Consider the following 22,581-nt stretch of genomic DNA (forward strand, 5'->3'; position numbering starts at 1 on the left):
TGTTGAAAGAACAAGAAACGGTCTAGAGACGAGTGTATACAGAAAGCCTACCCACACGGGTAAATATCTGAATTTTCATTCAGCGCACCCGTTAGGGCATAAGCGATCGGTTGCCTCAGCACTTTTTAATCGGGCCTTCAGGATTTGCTCAACCCCAAGAAAAACACGTCGTGAACTAAGCCACATACGGAAGGACCTTAAAGAAAACGGATACCCTTCCCAGGTCCTGCGTTCGCAAGAACTACGCGCTGCAGCCCCTCCAACCGGAGAAAGAAGAGAAAAGAAAAAGCGTACTGCCATTCCTTATGCCCAGGGCGTCAGCGAAACCTTATGCAGGATATTCGCTGCCTACGACGTCCAAGTGTCCCATGTACCATCCAGCAAGCTCCGAAATCATCTGGTACGGGTCAAAGACCCTTTGGAGAAGACAAGCTACCCTGGCGTCGTCTACAAGATTCCTTGCAAAGATTGCAGCGCTTCCTACATAGGCGAAACTGGCGACTTCAGAAGACGATTGAAGGAACACCAACGTGACGTAAAGAACAAAAAAGTGACTTCTAACGCTCTAGCAGAGCACAATCAAGACACGGGCCACCTGATTGACTGGGATTCCGCGCAGATACTTGAAAGGGAAAAACTGTTATCTACCCGCCTACTCAAGGAATCATTACACATCCAAATGACAAGCGAAGCGATAAACAGGACGCGGGGAAATCTACCCGAGATGTACATGCACTTTGTGCGCAACACTTTAACTTCATAAGCAACGGCCCATCTCGTTTCATTTCCATTGTGAACAAGGCACCCGTAGCGGTGCCGAAACGTCAATGTGTTTATGTTTTGTTTTTTTCTGTTTTTTCTGTTTCGTCTGTGACTTCGGCGAGTGCTGTTTTCGTCAACATGCTGAATTTCCCTTGCCGGACGGGTTTCCGTCGAATCCTCAACTACGCGTAAATTTCACCGTAGGGCAAACTCACATCACATAGAAAACAATTCCCAGACAACTAAGATGCTATGTAATGAGATATTCGAGCGCAGCTGTTCAGGTGTACACATCTACTATTCTATGCGATTCACCTTTAATAAATATCGCTCTGCCGACTCTCTAACCCCTCTATGCCACAACACAACGTACAGATATTGCAAACATGAAGAAAATTTCAAAGATTCAAATTTCTTTTCTTGCTGAAAAATAACGGACTCTCCAATAGCCCTGATTTGATGCTTAAGCCATTCAGAGCGCGACTGACAAAATAACTAACACCGTACAACACTACGATCAATGCCTCCAAGTGCTCATTTTTCTCACACGTTAACTAAATGGAATGAACTCTCCCCTCAGGCTCTAAACAGTATAGGTGCCAATGCAAATTGCATAATTAACTGATAGTGGATGACTTGTGTTTCCTTGTTCTTTACTAAGTCATCTTACTCATATGTTTTCAGCGAATTAATCTGCCGCGTTTCTTTTTATGTATTTTTTGCCCATTCTACTTGGGTCCATCTGAGTGTCGTCAGTATTGTATAAATAAAATAAATAAATTTGCACAACACGGCCGTCCAGGAGATAATCAGAGTGACCCTGTTCAAGCTTGTGTACGGCAGGAAGCCCACGACGACTCTCGGCGCTATGCTGTCGCACGTAACCAACGAGGAGAACCTGGGCGTCGCCGCCTACCTTCACCGTGCAGAGGAAGCCCAACGGTTTCCCCGGCTGAGCATTAAATACCAGCAACACACCGTCGCCTGACGCGACTCAGAGTACAGGCCGGGAGACCTAGTGTGGGTTTGGATGCCGATACGCCTCCGCGGACTGAGAGAAAAGCTCTTGCGGCGGTACTTCAGATCGAGCCCTTCGACGCATCGCACAGCTCGACTACGAGATCATCCGGGACGGCCCGACCACATCCCAAAGGTTTCGGGCGCGCCCAGAAGTCGTCAGTGTTGTGCGCCTCAAACATTATTACGCGCGCTAAAGTTATTTTAATATCTAGTGTTTTGTTTACATTTCTGTGTTTATTTTGTAAGCATCGGGTTGATGCCTTTTAAGGAGGGGGGGGGGGGGGGGGGGGAAGGGTAATGCCGCAAACCATTCAAATCTGTATTTGTTCTTTTTTCGACAGCCTCCGGCACACAGCCCTATCACTCTGAGTTTGGTACGCGGATCAGTTCTGTATTCTTTATTTCTTCATGCTCGTTGTCAAGAGATGCAGCTTTATCAGTTTATTTCTTGCGAAACATGCGCCGACAGGTGTCGCGATGATTTCGACCACTAGAGTATGTTTCTGCTTTGTTCTTGGTTGTGCTAATAACTGTTTTGCGGCTTTATCTAGATGTTTCCCGGCTGCCTATAAATACAGCGTTTGTCGTCATGACGGAGTTAGTAAATCGACGACCTCTGAACATGATTGTTGCTATCGCCGCCGCCAAGTCGTTCAGTTGATTTGCGGGCGTAACTCAGCCCCAAAAAAAAAAGAGTTGATTCTTGCAAATATCGTCTCCTCATTTTTCGCCCAAGGCCTTGTCACCACTGCGTGACAATATAATCTGTTCATCCTCAGTGTGCCTTTTTATGAGTCTTGCTTCTATTCCCTCATTTTCTCCTTTCAGCACGCTTAATCTTTGTGACGGAACGACAAGACAAGAAAAGGAACTGAACAAGGATTGGGGCAACACGTGCCCCGTGCCGCCGGGCACGTACTCCACTCATTTATCTTTCCGCCTGCCCAAAGGCCCAGAAGCAGAGGCCCTTTTTGGGGTAAGTGCGGCATGTAAGGTAAATTTGCATACACGGCTGGTGTCTTTACATTCGACTACAGAACTTTTAAGCCCTAGAAATCGAAGCCCTGATATAGGGACATTGCGAAAATGATATGGCCTTGTGCATAACAGAGATTGCCTGCGTGCCGTGAAAATAATCGAAGGCTATGGCGAGCGGAATGCGTTTATAAAATTTTCCCGCGCTATCTGAGGAGGCTGTGTTTCATTTATTTTTCTTTTGTATGCGTACGACCAAAAATTACACGATACCAAAATGCGCTGGCGTCCGTTCAAAACCACAAAGCTTGATCTCTCGAAAAGGAGTAGAGAAAGCGTTTTCGGACAATAAAATAAAGATTTACGTACTAAATAGCACACTTGAACCAGGCTAGAGTGCTGAACAATGGCCCGCCCAGACGAAGATGTCAAAACTTTGGCTCGGCTTGCGAGCTGAGGCTCCCCCCCCCCCCCCCCCTCTATCCTTGTTCAATGCTCTTTCACACTGTGTAGCCATCTTCTTTCTCTCGTTCTACCTTAAAACCAGGCGGCTGGAAACGTCACCGTGGGCACCAGCAAGTGCAACAGCTTCTGTAAATCGTGGAGAACTTCTCAGGCCAGCTAATGCCGTCATTTGTTGTAGAGCGTTTTCCGGTCCTCGAGTACTTTTTTCCCTAATGCACGTCAAAGAATCCCAGGTGGTTGAAAGTTCCGGGACCCTCCACTACGGCATCTCTCATAGCCTGGGTTGCTTCTTCACGTTAAACCCCAAAAACCAAAGAAAACAAAATCTTTTTTCACGTCGCCGCTGGTAATAATATAAAATGTGCGCTATTTCGAACAAGGTGTGCACCATTTCCCGCAAATCTATTTCCTGTCCATGAATCTTTAAGCACCACTGATGCAAGGGAAGAAGGCCATAGCAGTTGCTATCATGCATAATAATTATATTGTGGTCAGGTTTGTGTGACATAAGGCCACGACACCATCATGCACTAAACGCAAGGTGAATATCTCTGCATTAGAGAATAGGCTGCTATGCGTTATTATATCGTGACCTGCACCGGACCTCTACTTTCTTTTAAAAGGCAAAAATCAGGAATCTATCAAAAGTAATCGATTGTGCGATTGAATGTTACTTAGTTATACTGTCTCTACTGCGGGATTATTAAATATGAAGTGTTGTGATCCCATCTCGGTATAGTTTTCACGTACACCTATTTTCTTCTGATAAAATAGCGTTGCATTTCGAGTTTACATTACCAATGCAAGGAGCCATAGTATATCACTCTAAGAAAACGTGCTTCATTCGTGCACGGCTTCGGTTTTCTTAAGACACGTTTTACCAGACGTATATCCTATTGTTGGCTTGCTTATTCCAAGGATATTACTATTTATCACTCCTTATACAGTGTACCAACTTAATGCATTATTCATAGGGCATGATTACTTCCTCAATTTTCTTCCCGTAGTTGGGCTGCGCATGCATCCGCTCTGCTATTGACAGGAATTCCTCTTTAGAGGCAACAATTCATGTCATGACCTACGTTACGATGCCAGCTATGTAATGTATCATATCAACATCATGGCTGGCATATTTTCCTGATTTCGCTTTAATATGCTTGACTCTCTTCTCAATTTCAGGATGGAAGTATCATAATCAAATTCAACATCGTGGACGGGAATAAAGTTCTTGGCTGCGCGTCTATCCCCGTGACTATTGACGTTGACTAAGGAAGCCGTGGGAATGAATGAATGAATGAATGAATGAATGAATGAATGAATGAATGAATGAATGAATGAATGAATGAATGAATGAATGAATGAATGAATGAATGAATGAATGAATGAATGACTACACTGCTGGACGCTCATCATTCAATACCTTTAAGGATGAAGATCGAAGCTTAATTTTCTAGCTACAAATAGCAGGTTAAGGCAGCAAGTTAAGGGTTTCCTTACTGCCTATGACTTTGTATCCCAATAAAATATATCATATGCAACAATGTGTGCCTTTTAGTTGGGAGGGTACTGTGGAATTGTTTTGTGCACATATTTATTATAATGCCCAAAGCCAGTGATGAATTTCAAAGATTTGATTTAATTTTCTGTGCTCGAGCCGAGTTTCTAAAACTGCCGTAGAGAACGCAACGCGTGCGTTTTAAGTAATCGGGAAGCGAATGCGGACTATTATTAAAAACGGTCGTGAGAATATATATACAGAAATTACATGCCAGCTGAGGGAGGCCTGCGCAAGTGTTTGTTCCTAAGCCGTATGAACGTGCCTGCGTGGCTTAGAGGCAACGTGAATACAACTGTCGCGGCAGGCTGATTCTGATATCACCCTCATGTATGAAAGGAGAGGCCCGAATTAATAGCTCATGCCAAAAGTGATTCCAGGCAACGCAACGTCCAGCTGGCAGCTATAGTCGCCTAACAGCGTCCTGATTTTTCACGCCAACCTCGGATTTTCGGTGAACCAGGTCTCTAACGTGATAGCGTTAAAACATACCAGAATATTACTTTCTTTGTAATGCAGAAGTGTCAAACGGTGCACCCAAGTTTGCGGCGCGCTTCCTGCAGCAGTTTACTGCACGCTACAGTTCTGGCAGTGCACCGCTAGCCTCGGGCACGGCAACCCGGCGATCCCCGCGGCGCACTTGAGCGCACCCGCGTGCCGAACGTCACCCGCACCAGGCCTCAAAAGAGTAGCCTACCCCCACGTGCCGCTCCGAGGATATGAACGCGTGCTCTAAAAATATGGAAGAACCAGGTCAGGACGTCAAATCTCACGTCGCACACCGCCTTTAGGGCCGCATGTAGCATTTCACGTTGGCGTTCACATTAAAACTGCTGCGGAAAGTGTTTTGGGAAATGTCACAGCTCATCACAAGAGGTGTAATTCTGCTACTGGGAAATAATAAACGCTATCATAACTGATTTAAAATAGAGTATAATTTCTCCATCTTCTTATGCAAAGAAGCGGGCCATGTGATAATCACCGCGAATATTCATTCTTCTAGGCTGGCTTCGCCCAACCTATGAATTGAACTCTCACTAATACACGCGGGGGGTGCCTTCTACAAACAAGCGCTAAATGACTATTTTCAGCCCAGCTAAATTGTGGGTGCGCTTGACCGGTTGATCAACTGCTTCACCAGAGGAATTTTCTCTATTGGTTTCCTATTTCCTTCACCCCAAATTTGCTTTAAAGCACATTTAAATTGTGCATTACCTAGTCCTGGTCCTAGTGTCCGTCCTGGTGATGAAGTACTACTTTACGCACCACTCCACACCCCTGGCCTTAGTCATAAATTTACCACCGCTACCTTTGTCCATACACGATCATCGCCCAAACTTCCCCAGTGAACTGCAAAGTGACACCTATTCATCCCCCAGCCGATCGACGTGCACCGTGGCACTAAGATAGTTCATGTGTCTCGTTTGAAGCCATTTGCACGCCGCGATGCAGCAGTTGCTTAGGAGCGGCCAGACTGGCTGCTCCTGACCCCTCCGGAAAATAGTGTGGGCCATCCAAGGATCCTCTTCTTTCACGTGAACATACCATCGCATCATCCCGCGGCGTCGCCGGTGGCACGTGCCTCGGTTGTCCATCGGAATAAACGCCAGACACGGCATCCCTTGCCTTGCCGTCTCGACCTTGCCGTCTCGACCTGGCCTTCTTCCAGGATACTGACGCGCCTCCAATGAATGACACATTCTGTGCTGGCTGCCAACATCGTGCCAGCATCGCTCCTTTTATGTGTGACCTAATCGGTCAAATTCACAAGTCTTAACCACGATGTCGTTAATAGTGCCACAACGGAGAAAACCCGGCGCCGTCGTTCTATTCGCCATCATTGGCCGCGCTTAGAAAATCCCAATGAACGTTGCAATGAATAACGATAAATGTATCACGGTTCCTCTAACCAAAGGAAAGTAAAAGTAATTGAGCAGAAACAAAAACTAAGTTAAATTTGAGTGGTATGAAAATCGAACCACGGATTTCGGATTGCGAAATAGACGTACGCAGTTCTCACAGGCCAAAGAGGCTGGTTCAAGCGGAATAAAGGTAGACCATGCGCGATTCAAACGGGGTCCGACAACACAATCGCATATGTTCTAATTAGGCACGCCAATATTTGAAGCATTCATCATAGCATTAACCACGACGATGGATTAGATTGTTATGATGGCACGTTTAATACTGTGTACAGCCAGAAATTGGTGAAACGTGACAAAGCGTGTGCTTTCATCCTTTGATAAAATCTGCACTACGTAAACCATAAGCGCCTCGGTACAAGCTCAAAAATATTTACATACAAGACTCTCAACAAGTATCGAGTATAGGTCATTAAATGCACGCACATGGTGCAACATGTTTCAGTCATTAAATCGCAAACCTCATGCTCATCATATCGATCCTAGTATATCGATCCTTATACTACGCTCGAGGCCTATGAAGTTACTTGAAAACTAAGCGCGCAAAACTATGCATCGCTACACTAAACACGGGCATTGTTACTTCATTATGTAGTACCTAATATGCTGAGTTACCAGTAACTAAGCTCGAGTGGTTGCGAACGTCAGAAAATTCACTTTGACATGCCGATATTATTTCAAATACTTTCATATCTAAACATGGGTCAAGAATAAGAAGCGACTTGTTAACGCGAAATGAGCTTAAACAGTGCGCTCTCACTCGTATTGCTTGCCAAGTGCGACGAGTAAGTGGAATCTTCAACGTTTTTCTCCAGCGTTTGAAGATTTATGCATTGAAATACTGTCGCTGGAGATGACTCGCAATTTTTGCCACAGTAAAGTGGCAGCAAGTACTGTTTATGCAACGCTCTAAGCACCGCACGAAAACGAATTCATCACACTACGACTGCATGGGAACACACTGACCAAACGATACTGCCGGCTTCACTCACTGATGTACAGCCTTTTCCAAAAGTGTAGAGCCATTTAGTGGCGCCGATTTAGAATTAGTGGAGGTCCTTCACGCTGGAGAGGGTATAAAAATCCTCTTACCATCGAGAAATTAGGAATACTGGAAATGCATTACAACCGCACGAAATCTATCAGAATCAGACCCCCTGGGCTCTTTGACAAAGACTTCACGTGTGCGCTCCCCCACCAGCGGCGTGACCATAGTTTTGCACGCCACCTGTACGTTTTTTGCACACGATATTCAAAAGAGTATAATGAGCGTTCGATACAAGCAAAAATACGATATCTGCAGGTTTGTTATATACGGAATCGACTACATTCCCATATTCGGTACGTCTGTATACAGCTTTACTCAGCATTTTTGGCTTGTAGTTGTACATCATGGCCGCTGACTCAAATGAAGAAGAGAGTGGTAAAAAGCTTTTCTGCAAAATAAGAGATGTGAGGTCCCCCTACGTACCTACAATGGACCTTCATACTAGGTCGATTAAATGCAGGCTTCGGCTGGTGCGCTTCGATAAAGGTGAAGTGCAATAGCGCAAGCTTTGCTTCTTCAGTGAATGTCACTGAAGCCCAAAATTGTCGAAAACATTCCTGACACGTCTACCTACAGTCTCTTCGCGTCCCGTTTCAGAACGTCAAGCCCTGCTGTTTCGCCATTCTACATCGTCTCTAAACACTTGCGTGAAACGTCGCAAATGACAAGCACAGTGTTTGACAGGCAACGCTACTCTTCTAAAAACGAAAAGCGATGCAATAAATTTCAAGAGCGTTTTTGGTTAGGTTGGCGAAGCTGTTTGCCGTTTTTTTTTTATACCATCCAGAATTCACAGGTCATTGGACGGTGTGACGCAGTTCCCCTACGCAGAGCCAATGAATGCATGCTGAGCTACTGCCTGTGCGTGGTCAAACGTCAAAGCGGACATGTTCCTCCTTGCTTGTGCCGGTTATCTTGCCGCTGTCCAGGCGGCGGCCTGCTCTACCCAGAGCCCTCCTGTGACTCAGTGTCCTGGTAAGGCCTAATGCACATTCTGCACATTTTTGACTGCCTGCAATTTTTGGCTATTTATGCTCTATTCTTTTCCTAAAACACATCAGTCAGCTTCGGTAAATTTAAACTACACACGCTCCTTCCATTCGGCTTTCGTACCTGAAAACGGCGGCCAGCTGAAAACAAATGTAAACATTAACCTGGTGAGCTCAAGTGCGCCTTTGTGGACCTTCCCAAGACTGTTATCGGCTGGGCGGTTGAAGCGGGAGGCGGAGAGAAGGAAGGTTGTCTGTATTGTTTTTCTTTTTCTTTTTTCTGCAAAGATCATAAAAATTAAACAAACTAAAAAACGTTCATACTTTGAAATGAAACATTGGCAAGTTCAGATGGGACCTCATTTAGTCAAAGGTATAATTGACCGTTCCTAACAGAGTCTTTTCGCTCATTCCTGTTTTAAGAAGTTTCATAAGCAAATCAGCGCATTTCACCTTTTGTGACGCGCTCATGCATGCAAAATTATCATACGAACGATAGAACATTGATAGAAACCATCCCAGAAGTACAGAAGGCGGAGGTGTCCCCTGTAATAGATCTGGCTGTCTCCGTCCACTGCCGTGCCTTGTTTGAAGTGATTTTATTGATTAACTTTTACTTGTTTACATTACCCCTCAATGCCAGATGCCTAAGCGAGTGGGAGTGATAAATATAAAAAATGAAGAGAAAAATACAGTCAGTATATGAATGATAAACAGTGTTAGCTAGAGCTACACGGAATCTATTCTAATTATGAATGTCAACAAGTTCTTCAGGAAGGTGGATCCAGTCAAGCGAGGTTCGCGATAAGAACAACTGCAAGAAGTATTTCGTGTTACATGACATAATTCTGACTTTGTGATGATCAATGTGGTGGGATACATGCATTTGGGGAGTGATCTCGAATAGTGGGAGGAGGGTACAATTATGAAACAGGGCAATGCGAAAACTTATCTACGCGATGTCAGCGATGAGTGGCAGAGATTAGTCTTCATGGCAATTATCCTCGCTGACCAGCTGTAGCTAGCAAGGATAAAATGTAGGGTTCTTCTAGACCATTTCGAGATAACTAATTATGTACCCATGAGTATGGTACCGCATGGGTAAAGGAAACTCGGCTTTATATTGTAGCAATGTTTTTTATAGCAACAGTTTCATGCGAAAAGGAACATTGTAGAAGTTGGGAGGTAAGTAGCCTAGCATGTGATTAGCGTTTTTAATTATGCTCTCGGTATGAAGGGACCAGCTAATTTTTCAAGTAGCGTGAACGCAGAGGTTTCTATGGCAAGGCTGATTCCAAAGAATTGCTATTGATTTAACAGAGAGGTGGGGAGGCAAAGTTTATTTAGATACACACACCATGATTTTCCGTTTGTTAATATATAACTGCATTAGTCATTCCTTGCTCCAGTTCCATACAGTAGTGAGTACTGACTGAAGTAATGTATTGTCTTTAGCGTCGGTTATTTCCCTAAAAATGACATATTCATCACCAAAAAGGGGTATACGAGAGCTAGCAAGCGAGGGGAGACAATTAGTGTCAATCTGAAACAATGGGTGCCGGGAGCAGAATCTTGTGTAACTCCTGAGTACAATTTTATAAAATCACAGTTATAACCACTAGCGAAAGCAAATTGTAATCGAATAAGTAGAAAACATTCGAAAATTTACAGTCCATATTCAGTGTTGATAGTTTGTGAAGCAGTAGTATGTGACATTTCTTGTCGAATGCTTTTGACGAATCTAATATGCAGTCGGCTGGATATGAGAGATCTAGAATATTGTACAATGCATATGTAAACGATGTTAAATGTGTTTCACAAGGGTACGACTTTGTAAAATTATGTTGCCCTGACGTAAAAAATCAGCTCGATTTACGGAACTTAAAAGGATTGAAGAATATTATATATTTGCGCCTTTTGATGAAGTACTAGTAAGGCATACTATACAATAATGGCTAGCGGACGCTTTGCTGTCGTATTGATAGACTAGAACCGCTTTTCCAATTATCCACTAATCAAGAAGCGTTGATTGGTGAAGTTATTACTGGAAACCTTTGGTTAACACTATAGAAGAATAAGGTGAAGTGTGGTTTTAGTAAGTTCGAGTTAATAATCATATACAGGAGAGGAATGAAAACGGAGCCTATCATGAGCCTACCAAAAGAATTCCAATAGATGCTCCTCCCGTAGAGTTGCGTGACTTTCCCCCATCTTGTTCAGCAAACCACCCCAGTCAAAAAGGGCAATCTTCTTGGCAATCTCGCGGTTAAGATGGAGGGAAAGTGGTAGAAGGAAACAAAAGGCAGATTACCATATTCAGAGAGGTTTTGATAAATAATTTCTATAGCATTCAGGAAGTATATTGCACTTGGGTTTGGCGAATTCAAACTATATTTTTCATCGGTTGTTGTGTTGTGTCAAGAGGAGAATTGGGAATTTTTAGAGGCTTTGTCTGCTTTTTAAAACGAAAGCTTTTCTTGGCTAATACGTGGTGTAGACGGGGAGTGTCGACCAAAACTGATTCCGCGCGAACTGGCATTTAAAACAAAATCAAACCATCATCTTTCCGCTCCTCCGCCAAGAGCGCAAACGACTACGCCACGCTGTCATTTTTCTTTATTGCATGGAAAAAGTTCTAACAATTATAACACGATCACGCCATGCCTGAAATAACCGAGCTGAATTAAGTGAACCTGCCATGACCAATCGATTCCCCTGCCATTGAAAGCGTCCGGATTCCTGGAGGCACGGGCAAGAATCCAGATGCGATAGCCAGCTATGCAGCTCTTCCAGAGCAGCATGCGCTATTGAATATTGGTGCCTCAGGCTTCAGAAGACGAAAAGGAAGAAGAAGAGCGAGCGCATGGGGCTCGAGGAGCACTGTGAGCGTCATGTTGGGATTTGTACCTGAGTAAAGAATGGCTAGCATCGGCTGGCATGGCTTCCTTCTTCTACATACACTCCCACTACACAAGCGCACTGCCCTCGGAACAGCCGTCCATCATTCCGCTCTTCCAGAAACTAAAAAGCCCCAACTTCACGAATAATTCCTATGCACAGCACAACTTTTCTCAGCAGCTTGGAAACGAATACTGCGGGGGATGATTTCAATGTCCTTGTTAAGTGTTAGCTGTAATATGTCACATAAAAACTGCGTCACAGCACATGATAAAACAAAGATCAATAGACTCTACCCTATTGCACAGGCGGTACGTAATGCACCCACCATTGCCCCAACATCCCCTCGGCTTGATGTCATACCTTTACGGAGGGCGTTAAGGTGTGGAACTGAAAAAAAGAACGTTTTCTCAGCAGGTATAATGCGCAAGCACGTAAAGCTCTTAAATAGTTAGTGTCCTAAAACCTCAGGCAGAGCAGCCGGTACATTATTACAGAAAACAGAGACTCGGTAAAAATCGAGGCCACCTTCGTCCTGAGAAGCTGCAGAGGTAATCTAAGAAAAAGCGAGCAGTAAAGAAAATGAAGGTGTACACAACTTCCTTTAGGTATCCCCATAGAGTTCCTTTATGCGCCTGTTAAGTTGGAGCAAATAGTTAAGTATATTGAGCATTGAGACCGCGAGTGAGCACGTCAACCGAAAAGTTTGTGATTTGCCAATTTGACAAAGAAACAAAATGCAAGACCAGTTGATGCACAAATAAGTGATCAAGTGCCATTTAGAAATACTTCATAGGAAGGCTTTGTTACGACGCATGCGCTTCCATTGACAACACCACACAAAGTTGGGAATATTCTGTGCACTGTCTGCATCTTCTTCCTCACACAATGCAGAACCTGCCCGACGTAGGCAAGCTTTGCAAACGTCAATGTTTTGCAGACTTGCGCGCGAGTACACACTGAAACTTCCCGGCTTATCCGAACCCGAGTTTGTCGCCTCACAGGCAATACTTGAGAATCCGAATACACTCCAATGCTGCGAACTTGGTGGAGAGGAACACCTAGGTATGAAAGCGGGCCGCAATTTCAGCTTATGCCCCCAAAAAGACCCTGCATCGTACCCTACTGAGAAAACGAAAATCCTCTGAATTTGTCCAAATTAAGAGCAGCACGCTATGATTCGCAAAGCTATTCAAATGCAAAACTTCGAGTACACTTCTTTTACCAGAACAAAAAGGCCGACGCCACAAGCATAGACCAAAATCTCAATATCGCGCTGAGCCGGGGAGAAAGAACGAATATCTTCGCTGTTAACGATCGATGCAGACAAAAAAAGGGTTTTATGTATCGGACAAGCAGCGAAGGCCACAATTGACAGCCCTGGAGAACATATGTTTTCAGTGGAATAGCTTTGGTTACTTCGTAATCGACAATTAGCCTTGTTTAGACTACTTATATAGAACGGCCTTAATATGATTTTGAGCAAACCATGACCAATATTTTAATGCTTCAAGATCATGAACAAGAAATGATGATGGACGTTATAAAACACTTTCGACGGTCATTATGAATTATAGCTACTTGTCCAGCCTCATCTGATACAGTATACTCAATACGAAACGTTCAATATAGGCATGGGTTTGGGTAAATTAAGCAGCCTTTAACATGACTTACTGATGCGACCCAATCAAGTGAGTGGCTAATATCTGCATGCTGGTACAAAGAACCTTAGCAAAGTTCGTAATGTATTGCTTGAGAGTTGTTTTGTGTTTTTGTGATTCTCTTTGTCTTGCGTAAGGAAGCCGGAAGACGCTGAGCGAAACAACACTGAATCTAAGGAAAAAAAAAAGAAAAATATAGGCAACGTTCAACTAATCTGTACCAGAATTTAAATTATTGCGAACAACGAAATCGTTTCGAAATCTGCACATGCAAAATTCAAAAGAAAACAACGAAAATGAATATCCCGCTAGACAGACGCGTTGAGCCATCTACCGAGGTTGACACAAAACGCCACAGCACAGCAGTCTTGCGTGGCAAGGAGCATTCAATCAGCATCGAGACTCAATATATTCTTGATTTCAAGCGGTAGAGGTTGACACAAAACGCCACAGCACAGCAGTCTTGCGTGACAAGGAGCATTCAATCAGCATCGAGACTCAATATATTCTTGATTTCAAGCGGTAGAGGTTGACACAAAACGCCGCGCAGCAACCTTGTGCGGCAGGAAGCATTACATGAGCGTGGAGCATCAATATACCCTTAATTTAAAGCTGAAAACGCATGTAAGAAAAGGCAAATGCATAAAGGAACGAACATGCAGCAACGTAATCAGCTTCAGTAAGAAAAATGCTTTCGCATTACGACGCGAACTTCTCAGCCTGATCGCCCCGACAAGTCATAAACATTTAGTCCATGTGCAAAACACTCAAATCAATTTTTGCGCACGAAATTTTGTCACGTTAAATTCTGGTGTCCCCCTCCAGGAAAGCGCACCCCCCCCCCCCCTTCCACTTTCCTAGTAATTTCAGCGTTTGAGAGGGAGAAGGAAGGGGGGGGGGGGGGAGGGGTCCTTGCTCGAACTCTTGCGGTAAGTGTATTGTTCTGGATCTGAATTTCTTTTATATTTTGAATTCTTAGGTTTGCACAACCTTGCCATCAACATAACGAATGTCTCCATCACGGATGCAAAGCTTGGAAGCAATGTCCAAATCAATGTAACCGCTGCGGTGAAAGAAGTTGCTGGTGTCAGTCCTGTCCTTCGTATCTCCTTTGCCAACTCCAACGGCAAGAAATTGCCGTGTATTCCGAGTGTGTTCCCATGGTAAGTAGACGGAGCGTCCTTCAAGAGCACTCGATTCGCAAGAATGAGCGACCATATGGTATTTAAATTTTGCTAGCAGAGCTGATCATAACACTGACGTGGCTTATACATCTGATATACATATAAAGCTCGCAGTATGAAAAGCTACTTTATTCATCGCTTTTGAGCTGTGCTGCTATTAGATATATGTACAGAATTCTGCCCATTGTAACGTAGTAGGTATTGGCAGGCGGGCGTCGTTTTATGATCCGCAACACGTTTGTTGGCTACGATGGCTACGAACAGAATTCGAACGAACAGAAGTCCGAACAGAGGAATGTAGTCCCAGGTTATAGGTATTAGTTTGCCATCAGAGCAAAGTGCATTGATTGTCAGTGCACAAAAGATTGAAAGCCGATTTTCGTTTTACTTTTAGTTCTACATTCTGCGCTTAAATCTGTAATATCTACTTATGTATTTGTTATGCTTGGATCTCAAATATAATCTGTAGTATGATATAAATAATAACAAAATCATTACCGTTAGTCTTTTTTTATATATACATCTTACGCGGCTACCTGTTTTCAATGTTCGAAAGTAAGGGCACAAAGTTTGCTTGAAAACATGCGCTTGCCTTGATTTAAAAAACTTCAATTTGCAGTGCGAGCCACACAATGGATACCCCTAGCCAACAGTGAAGATAGATAAAGAGAGAGAGAGAGGGGGGGGGGGGGGGCGAGGGAGAGAGAGAGGGGGAGAGAAAGAAACCGAAAAGAAAGACAGCGAGAATAAGTAGGCGATGCCCAGTAGGCTACCCTACATATCGGGGGGAGGGGGGGAGCAAAGGGAGAAAAGGGAAAAATAAGGCGGCAATGAAAGGAAAATGTCAATATAGAGACATAAATGGGTGTCCACAGTCATCTAAGCTCAATATACATAGGGCGCACAATTAAACTTCACGATTGCGAGCTCAACCCCGAGTTCTTTGAAAACTTCAAGAGAGCCTTCATCGCTTTGCTTTGTGATGACAATTTTGTCCAACTGGCTAGAATCTTTTCTTGTGTAACACATCGAGAGCACAAGCGGCTGAGTGTAACAGCCAGGAATGCTCGCTCTCTCTCAAACCATGGGCAGTCACAAAGTTTGCCCAGTGGTTTCGTAACGCCCGCCCTGTTCACAAGTTGGAGAGTCTGCACTTGTGATGAAGTGGGAGTAGGCGTTATAGCAAACGCCACTTCCAGCCATAGGCCACCCAACAGCGTAGCATCACAGTGGAGGAGGCCAATTAGTACTTGCTGCTAAAGTATGGGGTCGAAGTGATGGGAACGAGATTTGCATCGTCAAACGTAGACCTCTATTGTGCAGTCACGCGTCGGACAAGCAGCCGAAGGTGTCTTGCTGCGTCGGCTCTTTTCAGTGAAATGTGGACAATGTTGGCTGTATTGTGAGCTGATTGAGCAGCATCATCAGCTAAGTCGTCGCCATCAATGCCGCTATGAGCCACTGGTAGATGATGTCGTGACCCTGTTCTACTGCCTGGTGATGCTGAGGTCGTACCTCCGCTACAAGTTGCTCATGACTCAAGGCAGTTTGAACGCATCGTATACGGCTGCCGCAGCCCATGTTTGCGTTGTTTGTTGATAAATGTACTTTACCGCCGCATGAAGTGCAGCCATTTCTGCCCCAGTAGAGGTTGACCAATGTGAAGTTGGTAACAAATCTTCTTAGTACATAGCGTATCGTCTCGAGACTGAACATTTTTTTCTGAATTATGCAATTAAAGACACCCTGCCCTTGCTACCTTCCTTTCGTTGCCAAGGAAAACTATCGTCGAATTTCAAAACTAGTTCAAGGCGCCATAAAAATATTAACTCCAAATTCTGAGACAGCAGTCTGTAGAGGTGGTCATCGCGGCCGTTGAAATCAGATTAGAAGCAATAAATTCATTGCATAAGTAGGAAATATTATTTTTAATTGCTCTTCACAACCGACTTAACAGGCGTCGCATTTCCTCATCCGCGGAAAGATGTTGCCCGACTCTACGTGAGCCAGCCTCCCCAACTGGACTTCCAGGGAGGCTTCATGTTGGTGCGCCATTTGTGATGGTTGTGCAGTCGACTGCAACCAAAAACAAAAAAAAAATTCGCTTTCCTCTCTCAAAGCCTCCTTCGTATATGTTCAGCATATCATGTCGCCCGAGTTTCGAAAGTAATGCCATTGGAAGTGCTAGCTGAACAACGCATGATGCGGAAGATAAAGGAAAGTTAACTAGGCCTTAATTAGAATAACCACACCTCTATAAGGATCGGTCGGCGCCACTGCCTAAAGAGGCTCTTTTGAGACACATCTGCCCCAGGTTTCTCCAGTTGTATTCAACTTTAGTACGATCCAAAAGCACACCGCTTGCTAGGACCGCGTCAGTGACCTCGAAGAATAACTCAAAAGTGAACCACCATCAATCCTAGCCCCTGAATGAGATTTTCCTCAAAGCGATCGCTTCCTCGGCAGTCCCATCCACTCGCCTTACCTCCGCCGCTGCCCGTCAAGACGAGAGAGGGGAAGTGAGGGCTTCCCTCGTGGTGTTGCAGGCGCGATGCGATTTTCCACAGCGCTTTTCGCCACTGCAGCCAGGTTGCCAGGAGTGGAAAAGCAGTGGTTGCGACAGAGAAGGCTGGCGAGGGGGTGCACCGGCTTCCAGCGGTCGTGGACCAACAGCCATCGATCGCATAATTATAGAGAGCGATAATTTCTGTTTAATTATTGTGGAAATTTTTTTCTTGCGAGGCGACATACACTTGCTCACAGGCAAGGTTCTAGAAGGCAATACGTATTTTTAAATTTTGCTGTGTAATCTACTTTTCTTTTTATTTGTTTCCAATGAAAGCCTCGTGAAGACCTGTAATGTTACGACATGGACGGAGAAGAGGAATGTCTATTGGAACAGCAAATGTCCCCTTCATCCGGGGTCCCACACTTTGCATCTGACCTTCCATCTTCTCAAAAACACGCTCATCAGGGCATACCTTGGAGTGAGTTCAAGCGTTGTGCCTGTCGCTCATGTCTAGATTGTTTGCCTCTACTTGCGCACCTGTTTACAAGAGTTCAAGTGCCCGTCGTTGGCAACAACGTTGAATAGCCCACAAGGGCATGTTCTCTCGCTTCGATAACAAGGGTTTTATATTTATTTCGGGTGGCCTTGCGTATATGGCGATATTTTATGGCAGTGCGCTAATCAATTTTTGTGACAAATTAGGGGAGGCAGAAATTAACGAATTAGTGATTAAGCAAGTTACAAAGCGCATGTAGATAGACGATCCATTCGGAAAACCAGTGAATGAAGCCATTAAGACTATTGAGTCATATTCTGATATTGTTCAAAATGGGGCTTAGTTGCTCCCCCCTTTTTTCATTATGTGGTTGACGGTTCACCACTAATATATTTTTTAATTAAACATTACTAAGAGTAAACATAAAGTGGATATTGGGAAGCCTGCCCACAATTGCTCACAAGCTGAAGCATAATTTGAGCTTTTGCAACCTCATGCAGGCAAGTAATACCTCTGGAGTGTGCTTTACCATCTACATACCAGTGTTCCATATACTTCTGATGTGGCCTTTACCATCTATATACCAGTGCTCTCAAGTATTCTTTGAAGGTCCTTGATTTCACTGAGCTTAACATGAATAACTTCTCTACACATTGTCCTAAAAAGCGGTGTAAAACTGCAATTTGCCTCATCCTACGCATTTCAAGTTTGCGGTATTTTCTAAGGTAGACATGACATAGGAACAGCTGATTATGTATGTTGCTAGGTTCTTAAGAACTGTAGGCGGTGACACTAATTAAGGTAGCACAGACAACGTTCGCTAAGACGGCTGTAGTTCAAACTGCGCAAATTGACCTTGGGCTTACACAGCTAACTGCAGAGCTTACGCCCTAAAAGTGATTTTGTTCTTGACATACGCCGAGTTGATGACAAAGGCGCTTTATATGTTTTGACTTTCGACTGTACGGCGAATCAGTTAGGCTTACCAAACTTTATGCTTAACATATTTATCTGATGTAGCAACCGCTTTTGAATGATATTACAAAACCTTCTTGACTTTGATCGGCATGTGCTTGACTTTGATCGGCATGTGCTATTATACGCCAAGCTAGAAGGAGTGCTCTCAATAGAAAGGCATTGCTTGATTGACAAGGGCATGTTCTCTGGTTTCTATAACAGGGATTTATATTTATGCCGGTTGGCCTTGCGTATAAGATGGTATCTTGCGGCAGTGTGCTAATTAATTTCTACTTCATTCAGTACAGACTCGTTTAAATATTCGTTCTTTCCTCGTGCTATGTGCGAATCGAATACCTGGAACACATCCATTGTTTGTAGTCCATCATTAAATGCACTTTTGGAAGGGCAAATAATTACATCAATAATTATTGTTTTCTTAGGTTATTACGAATTTGTTCCATCCTTTTGTATTTCGCTTGTGGTATAACTAACTATTTGTCCACCTAATTCTTTTTCCATGCCCCTCATTCTAGTTTAACTGCTATTCGTATCTTATGCTGTATAATTTGGTGTCATGTTCTTATATGTACATTGATTAATTATTATTGCCGTATCTTGTTTCTCTGCACTTTGAATTCTCTCCCTGTTATGATCCCTGATGGGAGTGACAGTATCTAATATTTGAATAAATAAACGTCACCATGTGACTACCAAAAGATTCTCCGTGGTCCACTACGGTGGCGCCTTGCTGACATCTAATATTTTAATAAATAAATAAACGTCGCCACGTGACTGGCAAAAGATTCTCCGTGGTCCACTACGGTGGCGCCTAGCTGACAAATTCAGGTGCGATTGTAACCGAGTTTGCAAATAACTACACTTCTTTCTGAAACTTCAAGCTCTGAGGATGGCGTTCATGCAGACATTTCGGTGTCTAAGATAAGTGACTTCTTAAGAATGGCCGCAGAGCGATAAGTTCTCTTTTAACCTTAGTTGAATTGGGAGATACGGCTGACAGTTTGCCAGCTACAAAAGCATCGATACCGAGATGTTTCACCAGACAATCATTTACATCTGATTTATCCCATGTCTTACTCCAAATTTTTCAGTAATTAATTGACGTTTCATTATTGCCACAGTCGACGACCTAGTATGTTATTCCCAGAAATGTTCATAAGAAATAGCTGCAATTTATAGGTTGCTATAGGCATACCATGCTTTCAAATTTTAATTACAAGATTCGCGTTAAACTCCTCCCTGAAATCTCCAACCGCTTCCAGTGCGGTATTTCGTTGGAACTCGTCAAGCACCTGGTTTGAGGGAGCTGTCAATACAATCTGATGTAGATGTGGCGTGTTTGGTTTTCGAGTACTAATGTGACACTCAGGCGATTGGCATGTCGCAAACTGGCCTGGAAAATGCATTTTATTTTGCGCACCATTCATACTTTCCTGTCACAGTTCATGTGAGCCATGGCTGAATTCTCAATACTGGCACGGACCTTCAATGCAAACAGCGTTCCACACGCGCTGGACAGTGAATGGTCGCCTCTCACAACTAGTCCTCTTCCAGTCCTCTGTGATACAAGGTTGATCCATGTCCGTACTCCAGTCCGCTCCTTAGTTGGAGCCACTTTGCATAACTGTTCTAAACAACAGAGCAGCGAGTGATTTATTATTATGAATCATGAATTGAAACTATCAGTGAACGGAGATGACATTACATTTTTCGTCGCTGACAACGTCAAGCATCAACCAGGTTATTGGTTTATCGGATGCTTTTTCTTCAGTGTCAGGCGCAGACGTTAATCCTCCCAAGAGTTGATGTCTCTGGTTAGGTATGTGGGGTGCACACATTCCGAATATTCGAGTATGGCTTATGACAACTCAAATATCTTAGAGCCCCTTCGAGTGCATATAAACAAAGTGGCAAATAAAGAGTGTATGCCAAAGCCTTTCAGTGCTATTCTCAGACTTCTATCTTCCGTGGCCTCTTTATTCTTCGCCAGCAGACCTCCGGCGATTTGTTTCTCGCCACTAAATTTGATTCTGTTGTCCAAGTTATTCATTTCACAGGGCTTTATATCTAGCGTATTCACAGTGTTCACTACTTTGTGTGGCGTCCGTCTTTTGTATTTATGAGGCGTGGTAACCTGCTACGGCCTGTATGTGCTGGTAGCCTTGATTTATTCCACTTGTATTTCCGACTTGTATGTCCACAGCACCATCATCGCACGCCATCACTACTCCCTCCTTGATTTCCGCTTCCAACAGTTTCCGGTTTCCTTGCACTCTCTCAGCACAGCAATTGCTTCAGGTGCCGTGTGTTGTAGTCTTCGCTCGGTGCGTGCAACCTTTCATCGCGAACTTTTGCGTTGCCTTACAAGTGGTAGTTACAAGAATATGGATATCATCAGCGATTTTGACAGTGGTGTCGCTTCATGAAAACGGCGCTTGTTACGAAGTACACCGTCCCCTAGAGCTGCCTGATAACGTATTAAAATTTGTGCCGATTGTGTACCGTTCTCCTTATTGCTTAAATTTCTAGTATTGGGATCCGCTTCTGTGCAGGCTGGGAAGTGCGTGCTCACCTGTAGCGCCGGGACCGCGGCGCAGAAGCGGATCGCGCAATGGTGAACCTATTCTCTCCGTAAAGGAAACTCCTGATATATGAAACCATTTCCCGGTTCCCTTGAGGTTCCGTTTAATGAGAGCCCACTGTAGCAAACAATTAACACCAAACAAGCAACGACAGCCCTTACTGGCGTTTTTAGTGAGCACCGCGATGTTTGAAGAATGCCGGAGCTAAATAGAATGGCAGAAATTTCCAAAAAGTAACATTACGAGTTATTCCATAATAAAGAACAAGTAGTTAATCCTCTGCCCAGTGTCAATGCCTATTTTTCTTTTTTTTTCAGACCGGGAACATTCTAGCAACACTGAGCCTTGTCGACAACGGCAAAATTCTAAGCTGTGTAGTGTTTCCCATTACCTTCAAAGTAGAATAGCAGGTGATTGTAACTATAGAGCAGCAGAAGGACGCATGTCGGCTTTCATCACAACCTACCCAGTCAATGGAACTGGTATATTTTGTAGTATTGTCCAGCATTCTGGGTTTTACGCAGTTTGGCTAATAAATATAAACTCCTCATGGTTCCCGAGATGGGCTTTTTTCGGAGGAGGGACGCTTTCATCAAGCTGAATCATCTGATCTAAACGTACAATTGTTGAGCTGTTTCCATGAAGCTCGGGAATTTCGAAAAGAAAGCGACCGCAACAGGGTGCTACAATGTGAAGAAGGTGGTAAGAAACCTGTTTTATTCTTGTGATCTCTATTAACAGTATTTTTTCTTAAATTGCATTTGATGGTAGACGTTCTGTCGTTCATTATCGACCAGCGCATGCGGCCGTAAATACGCCAATATTCCTTTTATGCTCCGACTTGCACTTTAAGACATCGCGAATTTAAATCAATTAATTCAAAGTTCTGATATGTCGCACGAACCATGTTGGAGACCAATCTGCTGATACCTGTGCGCCTAGCGGAGTAAATGTGAAACATCTTTGAAAGGGAGTATTGGTAAGGAAAATGGCGTCATCGTGGGTAATAAATGCCTTATGGGGAAAGAAAGCGTCTCCTCAATAAAGTTTTTATTCTAGGAAGCTAATTTATTGATGGCAAATATATGCAAAAAACGAACTCTTAGTTCATTTATCTTCAATACACTCTGAACAAGTACAGACTAGTAAGCGAGAAAGAAGTTGAAGAACTACCGGCTACACAGGGTCGAATACTCGCCGGCAGATGGGACACTAATTAGGAGCCAAAAAAGCGTCAGCAGGTGCTTGCAAACAAAAACGTTTCTAAATCAAGCTAACCTTAACCAGTGGTACCTCTACCAGATAGATCATATTTTATTCATGCGGTGTGACTCGTCCAGAAATACAGAAATCCGGGATAGAGATAAAGAGACATGAAAAAAAAAAGGAATTTCAGCAGACTACAAATAAGCTAAACCCTGAGATTCAACTAGGTTTACTCCGACCGGCCGATTATGCGGCCAGCTGCAAGGACTTCTGGCCACCGTTTCGTTGACGCCTATTTTGTAACTGCTAGAAAATAAGCGTCCGCCGCAGC

The 22,581-nt window shown here is 43.9% G+C and overlaps 1 protein-coding gene and 1 long non-coding RNA gene across 2 annotated transcripts in view; one reads left to right on the plus strand and one right to left on the minus strand.

The window, feature by feature from the left end:
- The window catches only part of LOC146172835 (uncharacterized), a 91,153-nt gene that overhangs the window by 53,487 nt on the left and 15,085 nt on the right, over positions 1–22,581 (minus strand). The window lies entirely within an intron of this gene.
- Positions 8,634–17,502, plus strand: LOC146172836 (uncharacterized). The gene is made up of 3 exons (XM_084584234.1): positions 8,634–8,722; positions 14,275–14,458; positions 17,322–17,502. Exons 1-3 carry the CDS (start codon positions 8,635–8,637, stop codon positions 17,500–17,502), a joined length of 453 nt encoding a protein of 150 aa, XP_084440360.1. The 5' UTR covers position 8,634.

The sequence above is a fragment of the Amblyomma maculatum genome, chromosome 11, assembly GCF_055883805.1.
Source record: "Amblyomma maculatum isolate TAMU_Amacu chromosome 11, ASM5588380v1, whole genome shotgun sequence".
Lineage (NCBI taxonomy): Eukaryota > Metazoa > Arthropoda > Arachnida > Ixodida > Ixodidae > Amblyomma > Amblyomma maculatum.

Excerpts from the sequence above, each read along its gene's own strand:
- LOC146172836 (XM_084584234.1), top strand. The coding sequence starts at position 8,635 with ATGTTCCTCCTTGCTTGTGCCGGTTATCTTGCCGCTGTCCAGGCGGCG. Across the intron at positions 8,723-14,274 it reads TCCTGTGACTCAGTGTCCTG|GTTTGCACAACCTTGCCATC; the intron begins GTAAGGCCTAAT and ends TTGAATTCTTAG. Across the intron at positions 14,459-17,321 it reads ATTCCGAGTGTGTTCCCATG|CCTCGTGAAGACCTGTAATG; the intron begins GTAAGTAGACGG and ends TTCCAATGAAAG.